The sequence below is a fragment of the Lipophrys pholis genome (assembly GCF_963383615.2).
Source record: "Lipophrys pholis genome assembly, chromosome: 14".
Taxonomy (NCBI): domain Eukaryota; kingdom Metazoa; phylum Chordata; class Actinopteri; order Blenniiformes; family Blenniidae; genus Lipophrys; species Lipophrys pholis.
This window is the reverse complement of record NC_137633.1, coordinates 14,834,793-14,852,663: the sequence shown is the minus strand read 5'-3', so window position 1 is coordinate 14,852,663 and position 17,871 is coordinate 14,834,793. Positions and strand designations below refer to the sequence as shown.

The window sequence follows — 17,871 nt, the reverse complement described above, 5'->3', positions numbered from 1 at the left end:
CTGTGTTTGTCTACATTTTAACATCAATTTGTATTTTTTTTTTTTAAAAGGAAAAATGCACTTTTAGGCTTTAAGATGCCTATTGCACTTTTTTTTATATTGTCGGATGGAGCTTCTAAGCATCAGAAGCACATGAGGCAGATTATTTTTTTAAATGACGCTAAATATGCCGACCAAATTAATTAGCAGTCATTTAGGTATGCGATTTATATTTACCTGAGATGTCCAAACTGTTTGGTCAAGGATTCTCGAGTGTCTACTGCCGCCACACTGGACAAAGAAAAGTCCTGCAGCTCTGGAAAGTGAGCGAAGGCGGCCCTCTGCAAGACAAGAGGAGAGTAAAACAAATGCAAACCATCACTGGGAAAATATGAGAACTCGGAACATGGACGAAGTTATCTCTTACCTTTTCCAGGTATTAATTTTTTTTTCACAACACCAAATATGTAGGATTTTGCTGAAGTTCCAGATCAATATAAATGGCCAAGAACTATGTTTTGTGTTTTACTAACTTCAAAAATCCCCAAAAGTAAAAACAAAAACTTATATTCTGCAGTGTTAAAATGTTGAATTCTAAATTATTTCAATAAATGCCACGAGTGGTAAATAAAAAACTACAGAAAGCATGTAGTTACAATGTGAAATGTTAAAATCTGCAGATATAGTGTTGGCATTTTAAAATCACTATTTTGCAAAATTTCCTCTTGTAGATGAGATTTTTAGGTAAGATAACTGGGGATTGTGCCAAAGTCTAATCTAACCAAATGAGTGCTCGCGTGTTGCCTAGCAACCATGTCCCAAATTTTAATGTTCTGCAGGTGAGTTTACCGGCAAGACACTTTGAAAGAATTTTTAAAAAGCTCCTGTATATTTACCTGCAGTGAAGTGATTTTGTCATAGTGCAGGTTGGTCATCTCTTTCTGAGTCAGGGCATTTCCTGTCTGGTCATTGATCTCAAAACCAGTGTAGAACTTCAGCATGTCCAGCAACTGCAAATGTGAGATGACATTTAGAAATTAAACACATGAAAATTACAGAATATGCCATTGTTTCTTTTGCACATGCACGTCTGGTTGTGTTTTGTACCTGACAGAAGAGGTGCCCCTCCTTCTCTCTCAGCTTCAGGCTGGACAGGTTACAGCTGACCATCAGATGGGAGTCGTCCAGCAACGTGTTGAACCAGCGTCTGGTCGGCAGCAGAGCCTAGACACACAGGACACCATGTTAGCAGTACTGCGCTGCATGCTCATGTTAAAAATCACGCTATTCAGCCATCACGTTCATGATTCATGCAATTCCCAGAGAAGACCTGCTGCAGCTAGAATGAATTAATATCACTAATGTCACCTTAATTATTTCTATGAGAGACAGGCTTTAATTTGGCAACACACACCTTTTATACCCACGGTAGTTATATCTAAATGACTAAATCTAATTAATCTAATTGTGATGATGGACATTTTAAAGTCATCAGATATGCCAACATATGTCATCGTGACATTTTTTCTGTGTATTAGTAGGAAACATATATGCATGTAAAAGTTAATGACCGCTTCATGCAACAAATTCTCTTTTTTGGGAACACTCTCACTCCCGCTCTTAAGTTTTTTATCCATTACCTTGAAGCCTCAAGGTAATTTTTTAATCATTCAAAATTGCAATATACATTTTTGTTTAATGAGGGTCTGTATACCATAGCATAATTAATCAAATGAAGCCAAACAACAGTCATGATATCACAAATCAAACATGATTCTGTAAAGTGCTGCTGCAAGTTTTCCAACAAGCCACAGCTCATTTAGTCCTGCAATACAAGTTTTCACCACAAGATGGTGTCTTGAGTATCTCAAAGGAATATGTATACAATAAGTCTGGGCTACAGCACGATATGTAGTCAAATTTTCCACACAAAAAGAAGCAACAAAGTCAAAACTCTGAAAGAGAATCCATGTCATGAAAGTGACTCCACACTCCAAAGAAGCCTTAACTTTTACAAGGTGCTCCATTAGTATCAGGGAAACTGTAAAATCTGCATCTGGAGAAGGAATGAGCTGGTTAATTTCTTGGTTCACTTTGCCACCGCACTTTTGCAAGCTGCAACAAGGTCATGCAGTTACAACAACTGCTAGTGGAGGGGGCGCTCTTTCCCAATAAAACAATGACGAGGAAACTAAAAAGCACAAGGAAGAAGAGGATCCGGCTCATTGATTGGCCAGGACAGAAAATGGAAACCCATCCATTCAGCCTGCTTCAGGCGCCCCCGAAAACACACAAGCGACAAACAACAGAGCAATTTAAAAACATCATTGATCTTCTTGGTGGCCAAAACCAACTGTGATAAATAGTCATTAGATAAATAGTCACCTTGCCATTAGTCCACGTCTGCCCACAAGATGTTTTCCTAACTATTTCTTTGATTTTCTCAGCTTCCTCCGGCTATGACTGTTGGCTTTTTTTCTTACTCAAAATACACCACGAGCTCTACATCACCCTCTTCGGTCCATTTATTGCATTTGCTCTGCTGGATAGTGCGCAGGCATTTCCCACAGTACACAAGGTCACTTGCTCATGTACCAAGGTCCAGTTTTCTGCTGGACCAGAGTTCCCTGGTTCTATACTAGAGCACGGATGAGGATGAGGTTTCCCACCTGCACTAACGTTGTGGACTATCCCAGGAGGGGAACTCTGATCCACTTGGTGTGAAAGTGCCCTTATAAATAAGCTTCATCTTATATCTGGATTAATATTTTGAATATTAATTGACTTACAAAAACAGGTATTGGGTGAGCTGGGACTTCTCAGAGGTCACCAAAAAAACAACCACTTTACTTCCTCGCATCTGTATGTATCATTATCCATATGTGTCTTTTTCCTGTCTTGTGGTTGTTTTGAAACACGGCATAAGGCAAACTGACAGCAAGGCGCTGCCTCTACAGTTATTATTTGATTGCTTGCCGTCTGGAGCACGTTAACATAGCATGAAGGCAAGAACAGACGAAAGCTGTCAAAGTGAAATAACAGGGCAGCCTCAGTGGGAATATAACAAAGAAAGTCTGAACACGTTGGTGAACCGGCATTCTGAAGGAGCGGGTGAGCGATGCCTACAGATCCACACTGGAAGAACTGAAAAACAGCTTTGTGAAACCGAAGTATGAAATGGATTACCCAAATGCAAAACACAAACAAAACGAACTATCTATTTTATTCTTTGAAAACGGTTCTTCAAAGGCAGCAGGTGCAGCAAGTGATACCTAAACACCGGGAGAATAGATACCTTTATATCCCGCTGCCATCTTTGATCTCGACTCAGCCCTGACAGGCAGCATAAAACAGGCATGATAACAGGGATCCTTTTCTCTGCATTAATTTCCAGGTCGTCATCAGAGAGGGGAAGTATGGATTTCATGCAACTGAGGCTTTGTAAAAGGATCGCACTGAAGGACAGGAGATGTCTCTAGGGACTGTCAGCTGGCCGGCCACTCGCCACTGCCAGGAACAGCAAGGCCGGCCTGTCAGCGGCGGCCAGATGAAATCTATTGAGCTCCTTTGCTAGTAACAGGAGATCCGCTCCGGCGGCAGGAATAACAACTCCATGTGAAACTGGGTCTGAAGGCTCGCGCCATCATTAGCGGGGTGAGCTCGATGAAAGACGACCTCAAGCTTTGGCGTTGCTTAATCGTTTCTTTTTAAACGTACCAACGTATTGACGGTTCATCAAAGCTCGTAATGTTTACAAGTCGGTTCTTCAGCCGCAAAGCCGAAGTGCATCATGAATCCCAATGCAGAACATAAATCTAGTGCAGGAAAGCTGCGCCCTCCAAGACGTGCTTTTAAAGCGCTCTTTAGATTCAACCACAGATAGAAAACAGACCATATGAGGCGACATTTAATCACGTCTTCACGCAAATCTTCTATACTGCTTTATCTATTGCAGAATGGCTGACTATTGGCAAAGGCTGCGCACACCCACGCAGACAGAAAGACACCAAACACACATTCACACCTATGATACATTTAGAATGACCAATTAACCTTGGGTGCAAGCTTTTTAACTGTGGGAGGGGAAAATAAAGTAGCCAGAGAAAATCGCACACATGCACAGGGAGAACATCCCCACTGTGTTGCTCAGGCTGATCTTCAGAAGTGTGTTTTGTTAATAATTCTATGAAGACTGTGCAGATTAAAAATCCCGAAGCTTGTATATTTATTTAAAAACTGCTTATCGGCTGGAAAACTGGTCCGAGATAAAAAAAAAAGAGAAAAAAAAAAGAAAAGAAAAAGTTTAATAAAAGGGGCTTGGCCAAGAACAGCAACATAAAAGAACGGAAATAAAGATCAGAAACAGAAATATTTAAACAGCTACTACCAGATTCCCTTTGCTTCTTTCACCTTAAACAATTTACAACTGGATCTAATTTTAGTACTTTTCAGAGCTTACTCATGTTTTAGTAGCATTTAAAACTTGTCCTTAAATTTACTGTGTTAATCTTATTTTACTACACATGTAAACTGGATGTTGGTCTTTTTCAAACAAAAGGTTATTTTGAATGTTTGTCTGAAACGGGTCTCGATTAAGATTGCGATCGCCTGTATAATTAACGTGGGACTACACAAAATGAGGTAAAGATGCGATAATGCTGTCAAGTAGTGATAACGATACGATTTCAAAGATCTCCAATCACTTTATTAGATGACGTTCATGTCTTTATGCATTGGGATCTTTACGCCTAATTTACACCAGCTGTGACTGGGCGGTATTTTTGTTTCTCAATCACTTTTATTTTAAATATTTGAACAATAACTTTAGGACATTTTGTACAGCCAAAGAAATTAAAGTTAATAATACTAATGACAAGTGTTTCAAAATGGCTTTTAAAAACAATGTGTTGAGTATTTCACGGGTAAGATCTACATTTCAACCTTCAGATCAAACACTCCCAAATAAGTTCAAAGTCATTAACAATAATAGAAACCCGTTTTACAAGCTGTTTTGTCAAACACTCGTTATCCCTCAAGGAAAATTAATGTCAACTTCTTACCAATATGTCAAACTGCCACTGCACATTAAACTTCAGAGCACATGCCAAAAGTCATCAGGGTGAATATAACCTCTCCCATACACAAAGTCTGCTTGTCTCAAATAGTGCACAGAGTTGCAGACAACAATGACAGAGGCAAACTGAGGGGAGCGGTGACTGGACATTTATTCTGTCTGTTGAACCGAGTTGTTCCAAATGTGAAGGACAAACGGAAAATGGGCTCAGCAGAAATCCAGGTCTAGACCGCTTCCTTCATGAAGGTACCATTAATAAGCATGACAGTGGAGACTTTATAGTGGACATCAAGACAGCAGATATGGATCTAACTCAAATGCAAAAGGCTGAAATATTTCCCGAGTCGTCTTTGTGAGAGGAGGAAGCGTCTTACCTCTAGATCAATCATGAGCTCAATGAATCTCTCACAGTAATGCACTTTGTCCATAGACACAGCTCCTGTGGAAAACGGATGGAAGCATCAGAAAGTTATCATTTCACTTTGGATCAATACATGGATGTTATCAGTGGAAAACACAATCTGGTGAGCGTACAAGGTCAAAGAGAGACCGGATGTGGTGGATGGAGTGGTGTGAAGGAGGAGTCGTTTTCACCAAGGACATGAGGACAGCAAACGCGTGTGGACAACACTGAGGTGACATGCTGAGTGCGTGAGCGTCACTATGAGAGGCTGCATGGCCGGCACAGCAGCACGCTGGGACCTCAGCCCTCATTAAGCATGCTGGTGTGTGGAAGTGTGGAAGTGTGTGTGTGTGCGCGCTTAAAGTTGAGGCATGCAGCAAGCATCAGAGTGATGTGGCTCCTGCTGGGTTTGAGATTGTAATCTAATCTGTCAGGTTTGAATTCTATCTAAACACACAAATACACATATTCTGTTTTTAGCATTCAGGTGGGGGGCCTGTATGTCGGCCTGGATTACAGCATAGGATTCAGTGCCAGTGGCTGCACGGCAGCTGGAGCACATGCTCCTTCGGCAGCTGCTCAAATCGTAAAGTATAAGGAGGAAGCGGTGCAACTCGAGCAGTGAGGAGAAAAGGATTGTTTGCATTTCATAGGGGCAGAATCTAACACTCTCCCAGCTCTTAAAAAGGCCCGGGCAAGATAGAATGTTAAGAACTACATTTGTACTCAAGTTTCAGAGGCACACAGAAACATTAAACTGTAAAAAAATAACTGACTGAAGATAAACACCAACATGAACTTCTCCTAAATAAGAATATAACCAAAATATAACAATCATTCCTTGTTCATGGCACTGTCTGTTAAGATGCTCTTGTGCAAGAGAGCACGATATCCTGAGGCCAATCAGAGGTTTTTTGTTTTTACCTGTCGGGGGGATAGACGTGAGCACTCCGAAAAACTTTTTAATGAGAGCTGAGAGGAAGGTCCTCTCCTTGACTGCCCTGAGGAAGACACAAAGAAAGTAATTCAGACAAAGTCTTGAAACTCAAAGAATAAAGAAAAAAATAAATAAAAACTGTATTTCAAAAACTTCTCAACAAGCAAGTGAAGAAAATATTTTTACTGCTGTGCTGCCTCCGCGTCCATCTTATCAAATTTCTTCTTGATTAGATTCCAGAACTTCTGCAGCTTTGGAACCTTCTTCAGCTCGTGCTGGAGTCTGGACTGTGAAAATGACAAAAACTAATCAGGACCCACTCAGTTGAACAAAGGATTAGTGTGACAGCAAGGAGCTAATTCTTTCCTGTGAAATCATCAAACAACATCATTACTTGGTGTGCCACCAACCAGCACACAAACGTAATTAGGGTAATATTTTGACGTCTTACTGGTAAGAGGCACGTCCACATAGGCAGAGAGATGAGCTGCTGCACCTGCTCTCTGATCAAATCTACCTCCTAAGGGAGGAAGCACAAAGAGAGAGAGAGAGAGAGAGAGAGAGAGAGAGGGAGTTGTCAAAAAACACTGCGCAGGACAGATTTTTATCACACTTCAGCTCCTTATAAAAGTCTCCAACTAAAATATTTAGAAGCCTTTATGGGACACAATCAAAGGGCAGTGGGCCATCACAGCAGATTTCAAAGTGAGACATCTGCAGTGCTTCCCTGTGGTTCAATGCAGCTATGAAAGTGAAGAGGCAGAGCAAGGCAAAACTGAGCTGCCTTGTGTACTATTGCCACCTAGTGGACATTACAGGCTATTGCCTTAAACTATCTTGAACGTGTCACAATGCATTTTGTTTGGCATTGCTTTGTCTGAACTTATTCTGGACACATAGATTTGGTCATGTTACTGAATATGGCGTCATGATACATACCAGACTGTTAAAGCAGTGGTCCAAGAAGACAAGGAGAACAGTCTGTTCCTTCAGAGTGAGGAGAGCCTCCTCGCCTGCCAGCACGGCTTCCATAACACATTTAAAGAAGAATGGGAAATGACTGGGTTCCTTCTTGAACACCTGGTATTTGTAAAGCAGATGGGCACAGTATTTAAATAAACCATATGAACATAATACCCTGGAGTCAGCTTATTAAATTTAGGCTAAACAGATTAGTGGCTATTTTTCTTTGTTACCTCCCAAGCTGGAACGTTTTCTCTGAACTTCTCATTGACGATACAACAGATGGACATGAGAAAGGCATTGCTGGACACTTTCGGAGTGTAGTTCACCCACAGGTAGTTTTCCAGGTATTGGCTAAAAGACAACACAAAGATTCAATACATTCACTATTTTATTGCGCGTTGACACTTTTCGAGTGGAATGTTCTTAAGTTGAGAATATAAGAGGTGCTGAAATGTTTCACCTGAATTCAAGAAGCATAATTTTTCTGATGGCAAATCTGAAAAATACATGAAAAGAAGAAGAAAATAAATCAAACGAACAAGTTTGCTTGGTTAGAAAAGACATTTCAGGAAAAAAAATGCAACAAATGAACTTACTTGGACTGAAGAATCTCTTTATCATAAATATCCTCCATCACCTTGGAGATTAAAAAAAATATATATATATATATATCAAAATGGTGAGCAGGAAAGGAAACACGACCAAGCGAGACAAACTTTGCTGCACTTTTTGGAACATTTTCATCCCGTTAAATAAATGAAAGACAGATTGTTAATACACTAAGTATACTGATTATTTATTTGAGGCAATCAAGTTGTTAAACTAAGAATAATAAACACACACACACCAAAAAGTATAAAACTCACCTTGGGATCAAACGGTAGTTTATTCTTTGCATGTGGAGCCCAGTATTTGTTTGCCAACTAAAAGCAAGAAATGAGAAAATCATGTTTCGACACAATTTATGAACATAGAAAAAGATATAAACATAAATAATTACATGTTGGTGAATGTTTGAAACTGTCCGTTTCTAGTTTAGTTAATCAGGCATAATACATTTTTGGGCAGGTCCTCATGAGGAAACTAAAAGTAAATTCAAACACAATTCTGTAGGATAGTCTGCTTTTCAAATGGGCCTGAGATAATGACAATTAAACAAAACCAGCACTTTGAAAACATGAAAGAACTGAATGATCTTACAGAATTATATATGCAAGAGGATCAACATGCACACATGTAAATGAAGCAAACCAACAACCCATAAACCAAAGATGTATCAAGTCAGAGATAGACCACCTCTCTGTTTTAGATTGACTTAATCCCAGGATGACTGTATGTATGATATATAATTTCGCCCGATTAAAATAAATCAGTGAATTATGGCATTACTCCAGTAAAGCATACAGCACAGTCAAAGTTGAACCCACAATTACCTGCGTGACATATTCTGCGTTTATCTGTGAAACAGACAGCGCTGCAGCCTTCTTAGCAGGGGTCTCCTTCTCTGTGGAGGCCATCTCAACAAACTTCAGTGACACCTGCGATAAATACAGAGTAAGCAATGAGCGTCATTCAGACACAGGGTAACTCACAGAGCTTTATACCAAATTAAAATAAATGTATCCAAACAAGGCGGCTGAGAAAGGCATAAAAATGAGAATAAATAAATTCAAATCTTTATTAAGACACAAGTCAAATCTATTGTTTAATGGCGAGCCTGAGCAAATAATAATGTATTAAGATCGGATTTAAAAGAAGTGAGTGTGTCAGCAGTTCCCAGGTGTTCAGGGAGTTTGTTCCACGGGGGTAAAAGCTGCTTCACCTTGTTTACTTCTGACTCTGAAACACTTTGGAAACCTCTTCCCGAGAACCTCGGGGGTCTGGATGTTTCATATTCCAACAAATAAATCTGAGATTCATTAAAACCAAAGACCATTCGAAGCTTTATAGACCAGGAGTGAGATTTTGAAGTCATTCCCGTGACACATAGAGAAAGACGTAACTGAAACTACTGTTTTAATAAATGTGGAGATTAAAAACATGCGAGAGGTGAAAACGTTATCCAGCTCGGCTTAAAAGTGCAGTATATGTAGTGTTCATTGATATGACTGAGGCTCAACTCCATTGTAATAATGTAATTACGCTAAATAGATATTATCAACATCCTATCCGTGCAACATGTTCATAACGCAGCTAATGAGCTATGCTAATTGCTAGCACTGTGATGCAGCTGTGTATAAAAAGGTTTCTAAATATATAATATCGTTACAGGCGGTCCCATGGCATGCTGCCACGAAAGTGAGTGCTGAGTAAAAGTCACTAACCTTAATGTTTATTTAACATCAGTGAGAAAAGTTGTTGAAGCGATCACCAGCATGTAGCAACCACAACGCGCCGAGTGCGACGGGCTTCCTGAATGGGTACGTCCCACAAGGTCGTCCCCGAAAACAATCACACGACTCGTCGTCCGTTCCGGGGTCTGTCAAATAAAAAAAGAATAAAAAAAAATAAAATGAATGGATGAAGTGATAATGAATTAATGACTTTATTTCGAGTCGTACTTAGAAACAAGTTATTAAACGAGTAGGTAGAAGTTGAATTTCAATATCCCCGTGTGTTTTTATTATTATATTAGCTCAGTTACCCACATTCTTACATATATTTATTAACATTCAACTAAATTTAGAATTACAAAACAATTCATATAGACATACAGACATCTTATTTCTGTACTTCTAAAATGCATCTGAATACTTACTTTTACTCAGATATTGATCTGGTGTTAATTGATTTTCATTTTTTTTATTGATTTTACGTTTCGTTTAGTCTTTTTATTCCTGTCTCCATTATATTCTATAACTGTTTTCCTTATGTTGATTTATGTCTTTTCTTTGACGTTATACTCCTCATGTTTCAACTTTCAACCATGGTTTTGTGAAAGCACTTTAAAAATAAAAATGGATGTATAGACATAATTCTTTATAAAAAGGTTTTTGTTTATTTCAGTGACAGCCAAAGACTTGAATGTCAGGAAAAATGTCAGGATACTGATGGAAAAAAAGTCAAAACTCTGTGAGGAAAAGTTTGGGTTTGCCGATTCTTTTCAAGCAACTTTTTCTCAATTGTCTGTGGCCCAGTTGACATTCACTGTTCGGGTGTATGAGGTCAAGCTTTCCAGAAACCGAGACGGACCAGCGTCAAGAAAAAAGGTCCTGAAAATAATTAGAAACTTTCACAAAGTCACCAAATGAGTTTATTAGAATTAAAACACGTTTTTATCACTCATTGATTAAAACTGATTAAGGGCTATCTCAACTCAGTTGCACACGCAACACCAAATGACTTAATGTCTTTGGAAAAATAGGTATTTTTTTCCCTTTCAATATAGTTCCAGAAAAGTACATCTTTATATCCTCTGACACCAAAGGTTTTAGATATCTTCCTTAATTCATTTGGATTTAAAAACCTGTTTATATACATAATACTATCGTTATTTATATAAGACTGTCATAATTTAAACAGGGTATTTCAGACTTAACGTTAAAATTACAGAAAGTCATCATGATTATCAGCTAGTATGTTCTGAAATGTACATGCAATAGGAAATATTTTCCCACACATCTGTGAATAAGATAATATGTTTTAAAGGTTAAGGGTCACACAAATATCCCATAACCCTTTATAGGTCAAACATTTAGAAATGGAGAATATTCAAAGATGTACTTTTTTGAATTTCTTCAGTTTGTGGACTTAGTCCTTCAAAAAAAAAGCAAATATAGTTAATTATATGCAAATTTAGGGGGAAATTTTAACTTGTAAACTGACTGAAAAGACATTGTAGTTCACAACTGATAGTCATCGTACGTCTTCATTAAGCTTCCATCATCCTGATGTCTCGTCCTGTTCTCCACATGGTGCTTGTGTCCTGCAGAAAAAAAACTGTTTCAATCAGCGTTCTGTAATTGTTAATAACTCCCATCAGTCTGCTGTAAATAAGCAAGACAAACTGAAAGTGACTATATATGGTTACTCGTCTCTTCAAGGGTTAAAGCTTAAACAGTTGTTTTGAGGCAGAACAAACATTTCAGTGAAGTCCCGTCATCAGACGCGGCGCATCATTCACACGGTTTGACTTCATCGGATGTCAAACACAGAGCGGATCAGGGCATCACTTAACCGCTTGCTGTGACTTTCAGACAAATAGACTGTCGTGACAAAAGTGGAGCTGCATTGTTTGGCTCCTGAACCAGCTCATTTATTTCAAAGGGAAGGCTCAGAAGTGAATGAATAACTGTGGGAGTTCGTAGTGTGTTTACAATGTTGCTTCTGTCTTTCCCCTCATTAATCCCGACTCTCCTTTTTTCGAGCCTGTTCCTGGCACTGCCCGCTCTTCTCTGTCTATTGTCTGATGAAGACCACAGGCAGACTGTGTCTCTCACTGCTCTTTTCCGGCATCCACACTCAAACTCGGCAAGCAAGCTTTTAAATGCACTTCTCCAGCAGTTGGCTGGTATTTAACATTCCTGTATGAATATAGTCATAGATCATGTTAAGCAGTCTGTGTTCATAGCCTTTTATATGAAGCGTTTGCTCCTTCTGTCATATCGTAGAGTGAGTAACCAAATATTTGAAATTTACTTCTCAGAGATGGACGACAAACAGTGATTCTTGGATATCAGCTCGTTGATTGAGGTGCTTTGATGAATGTTTTCACTGTTTCTTCTCATAGTGTTATTTGAAAGGATTTTAAAGGTGGACCCTGTTTTAATGTTTTCCATCATCATTTCCTATGCCACCTATCTCCATCCGTTCATCTTTTTGTACCGCTTTACCCAGAATTGGCTTGAGGATGGAGATCCAGAGGACGAACACAGAGAGACAGTCAACCAAACGTACACATTTAAACCTGGAGCAATTTTAGAGTCACCAATCAACCCCAAAAGCATGTTTCAGGACTGTGCGGGGAAACTAGAGCATTCACACATGCAAACGTGAACAGGGAGAACATGCAAACGCAGCGCAGAAAGGCCTGAAAGCCTGAATTCAAAGCGCGTGTGAGGTGAGATTGTTATTCACAACATAATGCTGTTTCGTGTTCTTTCAGTTTAGTTCTGTTTGGAAAAGTCCTGAGAAGCTGAACTTCTGCTGTACGTTGCTTAGCTTGTGTATTGATCTGAGTCAGTTCCTTCTGAAACGTTTTCTCAAGCTTGGTTTAGTCTTTAGTGTTCTCACGTTTAAAGAATTGGGCTTAAGCGTTTCCCAGAAATTGCATTTTAATTTAAAAATTTTTTTTAACAATCCCTTTTACTTTGTGCTGTAGACTTTGAAACACTAACGTCTGACTCCATCCTTGTTACAAACATGCTTAATGTTTAGCCACCTGTGAGTAAAAAAGAGAAAAAGCATTCATCTATGAGGCTGTTTTATTTTTTTTAGACAAGTGTTATTTTTATATATTTGCAACTGTTGTTATCTATAACTATTGATATTGTTTTACAATGTTTTTCAGTGTCGATACACAAGTTTCATATTAACTCGAGAGCATAAATCAGCTTGTACTACAATTTGAGTCGGAAACTACCTTGTATAAAATATGAAGCACTATGAAATCTCGTTGAAATTTTTATATCAGATGGATTTGACAGTTATTGACACTGATCCTTTCACTGAAACTATAAATCGTCCTCGCAGGGGTTAAAACATGTAACAAGCCAGTTCAAAGCACAAAAGGAGAAAGTGTGAACGTTTGAATTCAAATGGAAGGAAGAAAAGTAGTTGTTGCTTAACGCTTCCACTGTTGAAGCCATGACTGAGTTTCTAATGATTCGAGATGGAAACAAGGATGCTGTGTACCAGGAGTAAAAGGAAGTGACTGATATGATATAAATTCATTTAATTCTGAATATAGTCTGTGGCCATATCACCAGTATTGTTTGTGAGATATGTGCTATAATGCAGTAGCACAGGTTTTATGCTTTGATTATTAATTAGATTAAGTGTGGTGTAGTGGTCCTTGGTTCAAGTCCCGGTTGGACATGCTTGTTATTTTAAGTGGTGACTCTAAATTGCCTATAGCTGTGATCAGCTGTTGAATTGGGCTGTTCCAGGGTTTCACACAGTGTTGGTATATTCTCAATCTGTTACTATTACCTTGATAAAGCAAGTAGAGTGGCTGATGAAATAACCTGAAGTGTCGCGAATTGTGGAAGAAAATGTAGTTTCCCGTCCATCCGCCATCCAGACACAGTCATCATCAAGTATCAAGTGTGTTTGGACTGTGGGAGATACTGGATTGCCAGAAAGCCCAAATATGCAAAAGGAGAACTACTACACTGAACATAAATACCCACACATTTCACTGAAAAGAATGAAATAACCAGTTGTGACATTTGTATAACATTTGTTTGACGAATGTATAAATATTTAGTAAAGCACAACCTTCACATGTTTAAATTTAGACAAAATATCCATAAACTCTTGTAGAGAGAATATGACTTTTTTAAAAAAAATTTTTTACAAGAATTAATTTGTACTAATGTTACTGAGCGCTCCTAAGTAGAAACTGCACTTCTTACACTGACCACAAGAGGTCAGCAAACACCGCCCAATGGCATTTGTTGGCTCACCAGTTCAGCAGACTGACAAAGTTTGGTTAAGTCAGTGCTGTGGCCATAAAGACATGCTTTCACAAAATGTCAGGGTAAGAAAACAATACATTATGAAACAAATAGACAAACAAAAAAATGGATTGAAAGATGAAAACAAACAAAACCACATTCAGCGAGGCACACAGACCACAATGTAAGGAGGCGTTTCATGTGGCGAGGCTGCTCCTGAGCTGGCTCCCCTGCTGTAGCTGGTCGCTATGGGGGAAAGAGAGTCACACACATCAGCTTGGGTTTGCCTGGAGGAAGAAACACACAGTTAAAGTCCATGTGCAAGGCCACAATGACAAGAGCCGCAGGCTTTCAGACTGCACACAAAGGACAATATTAGCCACAGCAGCCAGTTTGTTTGCAGAGTGGTTGCAGGTCAGCTTTGTGGAAAAATGTACATTTGACAAAACACATGAAAAAAAAAAAAAATAAATGTCACCCTGTCTTTACTCATTTTGTGAGGAGGCACAGTGGTAAGGACACAAAGAGATGTGTCTGCCAGAGGCCATCACATTGGTTACGATGAGGCAGTGAAGATATACTTGTGGCTTTGCTCGTGTCAGTATGAAAACACGCTTTCTCAAAAACAAAATGTAATATTTTAGCGAGTAATTGACAAGTGGTCGACATGCAATGAATTCCAGCCCCGGTGCTTCTTAGTATTTACAAAAGGGCTCATCCTTTTCATAAAATGTTTTGTGACTTGTGGATTCCATTTGAATATTTCTGCTGTTATTCCACCATCAGAAATACTTTGGAACATTTGCAGGTTCAGATATCCATCCATCCAGCCATGCTCTACATAGGTTATACAACCCACACACACAAAATCCATTCTTGGTAGGAGTGGGCTAGGATTGCAGTCCCCAGATTCAGTTATAATGTATTAATGACCCAGGTAATCATCCAGGTCCTCTACATATTTTTCAGTGATAAATATCTTTTAAGAATTAATAGAGGACATGCAAGGTTTCTGAACACACTCGATTAGGCTGCTTGGTAAAAGTGGTTTAGGTTGATTAGGTTCAGGGGTGTCAAACACATTTTATGTTTGACAGTGAAATGTCCGAAATACAGTGAAATGTCCAGAATTAAAAAAACGTATTCTCATCTCGGGTCTCAAGTCAAGGTTTTCTTTGAAGCTTGCAGAATGGTTTGGCGGGTCAGATTGGAGCTTCTTCTGTGCCACAGGCTTTATGTTTGACACTCCTGATGTAGACAAATGTTTTTTTTATAAAGAACACTTCCTAAAACAAGCAATTTCTGCAAAGCTATTAATTTATTATGAAAATATGATCAAATACAGATCCATCCATATTGACTGGAGAAGATCCATCACAGACAAAATGAAGAGAGAAAGACCTGAAATTCATCTTTTTGGACCGTGAAAGGATAACGGCGTCCTCGGACCGAAGCCACATATACATGGGCAGAGCAGGCAAACTACACACAGGAAGGGCCCTCGAAGCCTAAAGTCAAAGTAGGGACCTTCTTGCAGTGAAATAAGAGAGCTAAAAACAATTAGAATTGATGAATGACATATAGGCGTCATCATAAAGGCACTCCATCAACAACACTTATAGCTGCATCAATCAAAAGATCAGAATCTGCCTGGTGCGACCCTTTAAAACAGGTGTTACACACACTGTATATTTATGGGGCATTGTCTTGCTCCCTCTCATAAATAATTGCTTGTTTGTGTTTTTCAGGGCTCAATAAAAAAAAAAAATAAGAATAAAAAAAAAAAAATCTCCAGGCTCTATTGGCTGCCTCTGTTGTTCAATTTTTGATAACAACACTCAAAACAACACGGCGGCGGGCGAGGATCAATAGCTCCCTCCACTCCAGTGCCATCACGAGTGCGATGAAGAGAATAGCCCGAGTGGAGATGCATTCCAACTCAGATTATCAATACGGTTCATGATCTTTGAGAAAAGAAATGTTCCAGGAGCAATGGTTAATTGTGTTATTTTCTGTGTCCGCTGACGATGCCTCCAGTGCACGCACGCAAACACACACACACACACGCAGTGAAGAAACCCACACGGGCCCTGCAGCTGTGTGTGGCAGTGTCCCCCTGCTGCCATTAACCAGGCTGCACCAAAATCAATAGAAAACATAAAGAGGCTTAATCTTTTCAGGTGCTTGCTGCTGATTGCCTATTACACAATAATAACACACCTTGAGTCCCATGAAGCATGAGGGAGAGGGAGAACACACACTCGGCTCATCCCGACACATTACACACGGTCACAAAGCAGTCACACAGTAAATCTATAGGTTTACAACTGAACAGATGGTGTCAGCGGTGGTGCTAGGCCTTTACGAGGGGTGTTAGCTTGCGTGCTAAGAGAAATTCCACCCGAAACGGTGGGATATCAGGGGATACAGTTTATCGCCTCGTGGAATGAGACACTGCTGCTGTCTCTTTTTGTAGACTGCGGTCTTCAGTCTGATGGCATGTAGCTGTAGGTTAAAGACATTCCACGAGCTTCGTCTGTGAGGTAGAGTAGCAGCTGCTGCAGCCTAAACTCCTGTGGATGACAAAGTGGATTACAGGCCTGCGTTCTGGGGTGCGAGATGGAATAAACACATCCTCAAAACTAAACACTATGAAAGGGCACGTGTGGACAGCTTTGCGTTTTCAACAATCAGCCGTAGCAAACGGCCATTATGAATGTGGGGATATGCAGTTTTTTTTCTTTCCCACATCAGCTGACGCCATGTTGTAAGTCACTGGGTGATGGGCTGTCAGAGGCACTCCTTCAAAAAAGCCCCACTGAATTCCAGTGCTGTGGGTCGCTGGAGTTGGGTTGTTGACTCTGGCTGTGGTTCTATAAACTGAGCCAGCAGGACAGGTGGAGGATCTGGGAGTCAGGCAAGTCCAGGACTGGAACCGGGGCCACGGCTGGACTGGATTCAGCCAGACTGCGCTTGAAGGTTTCCCCAAGTCCTGAAACGGAGAGGTGGGGAAGAGAGATTAGGAGGTGAGGGCAAAAGAACAGGGAGGTGTTAGTTTCATGAGAACTTTAACTGGAGCTGGGCACTAGCCTCTAATATAGCTTTCCCCACTGGGGCTGTCCCAGAACAGAGGCTGCACTTAACCCCTTTGACCAGAGAGTGGGGGACATGTTTACAAATTATTGGCATTCTTAAATACTTGGCAGATTGTGGCCGTTCACCCCCCTCCCACCCCATTCATTTTCCTGCAGTGCGGACATATGGTCAGCAAGGCCTGAACTCAAGCCTCCCCCTCCTAATGTTGCACACCAATCTATACACAACCAAACACACACATAAGGAAAAGGGGGGGGGGGGGGGGGGGGGGGGATTGCCCTTCTGGACAACAGAGCAGCTTGTTGGGAGTATCTCGAGGAATGGATCCTCTGCTCCTGCTGAGCTGGGATGTTAGGAAGCTGTGTTGGGACTGCCACTCAGCTTTACTGGAGCTGAGACATGTTGTTAGTGTATGCATGAGTGTTTGTGTGTGGCTGGACTACAGACAGACAGTGGACATGTGAGAATTCATTGAGTGTCTCAGAGCCTGGTCCTGATGACAGGCTGTCTATTTAGCAGCAGCCAGCTGGGATTTAGCTCCATCCCTCTTGTGCTGTGTGCACTAATTGGTCACAAGTGTTCCTGTCTCATGGCTGACTGTCCTGTCTGATTTCTTTTGATTTAACAGCATGTTGGAAGGGACTTGGGTGTGGTCTTTGTGGACAGGCATCTCCACAATACAGGAACACGATTTGGGAAAAAAACTATTCCAAGTATAAACTTAAATATATTTACAACATATTTTACAAGGAAATTGCAATTTGTAAGACAATTACCAGTAAATCAATCTTCTAGGACT

The 17,871-nt window shown here is 40.1% G+C and overlaps 1 protein-coding gene across 1 annotated transcript in view; it reads right to left on the bottom strand.

Moving 5' to 3' along the window:
* The window catches only part of aqr (aquarius intron-binding spliceosomal factor), a 52,242-nt gene extending 42,465 nt beyond the window's left edge, over window positions 1-9,777 (bottom strand). Inside the window, exons 1-14 of the mRNA XM_080480356.1 lie at window positions 9,684-9,777; window positions 8,793-8,897; window positions 8,226-8,282; window positions 7,956-7,996; window positions 7,820-7,855; window positions 7,590-7,710; window positions 7,333-7,473; window positions 6,845-6,913; window positions 6,580-6,680; window positions 6,381-6,457; window positions 5,428-5,492; window positions 1,087-1,203; window positions 876-989; window positions 217-320 (exon numbers count right to left, since the gene is read on the bottom strand). Of these exons, the coding sequence (XP_080336482.1) occupies window positions 217-320; window positions 876-989; window positions 1,087-1,203; window positions 5,428-5,492; window positions 6,381-6,457; window positions 6,580-6,680; window positions 6,845-6,913; window positions 7,333-7,473; window positions 7,590-7,710; window positions 7,820-7,855; window positions 7,956-7,996; window positions 8,226-8,282; window positions 8,793-8,876 (1,127 nt within the window). The 5' untranslated portion in view covers window positions 8,877-8,897; window positions 9,684-9,777. The remainder of the gene's footprint in view (window positions 1-216; window positions 321-875; window positions 990-1,086; window positions 1,204-5,427; window positions 5,493-6,380; window positions 6,458-6,579; window positions 6,681-6,844; window positions 6,914-7,332; window positions 7,474-7,589; window positions 7,711-7,819; window positions 7,856-7,955; window positions 7,997-8,225; window positions 8,283-8,792; window positions 8,898-9,683) is intronic.
* Between the last annotated feature and the right edge of the window lie 8,094 nt (window positions 9,778-17,871).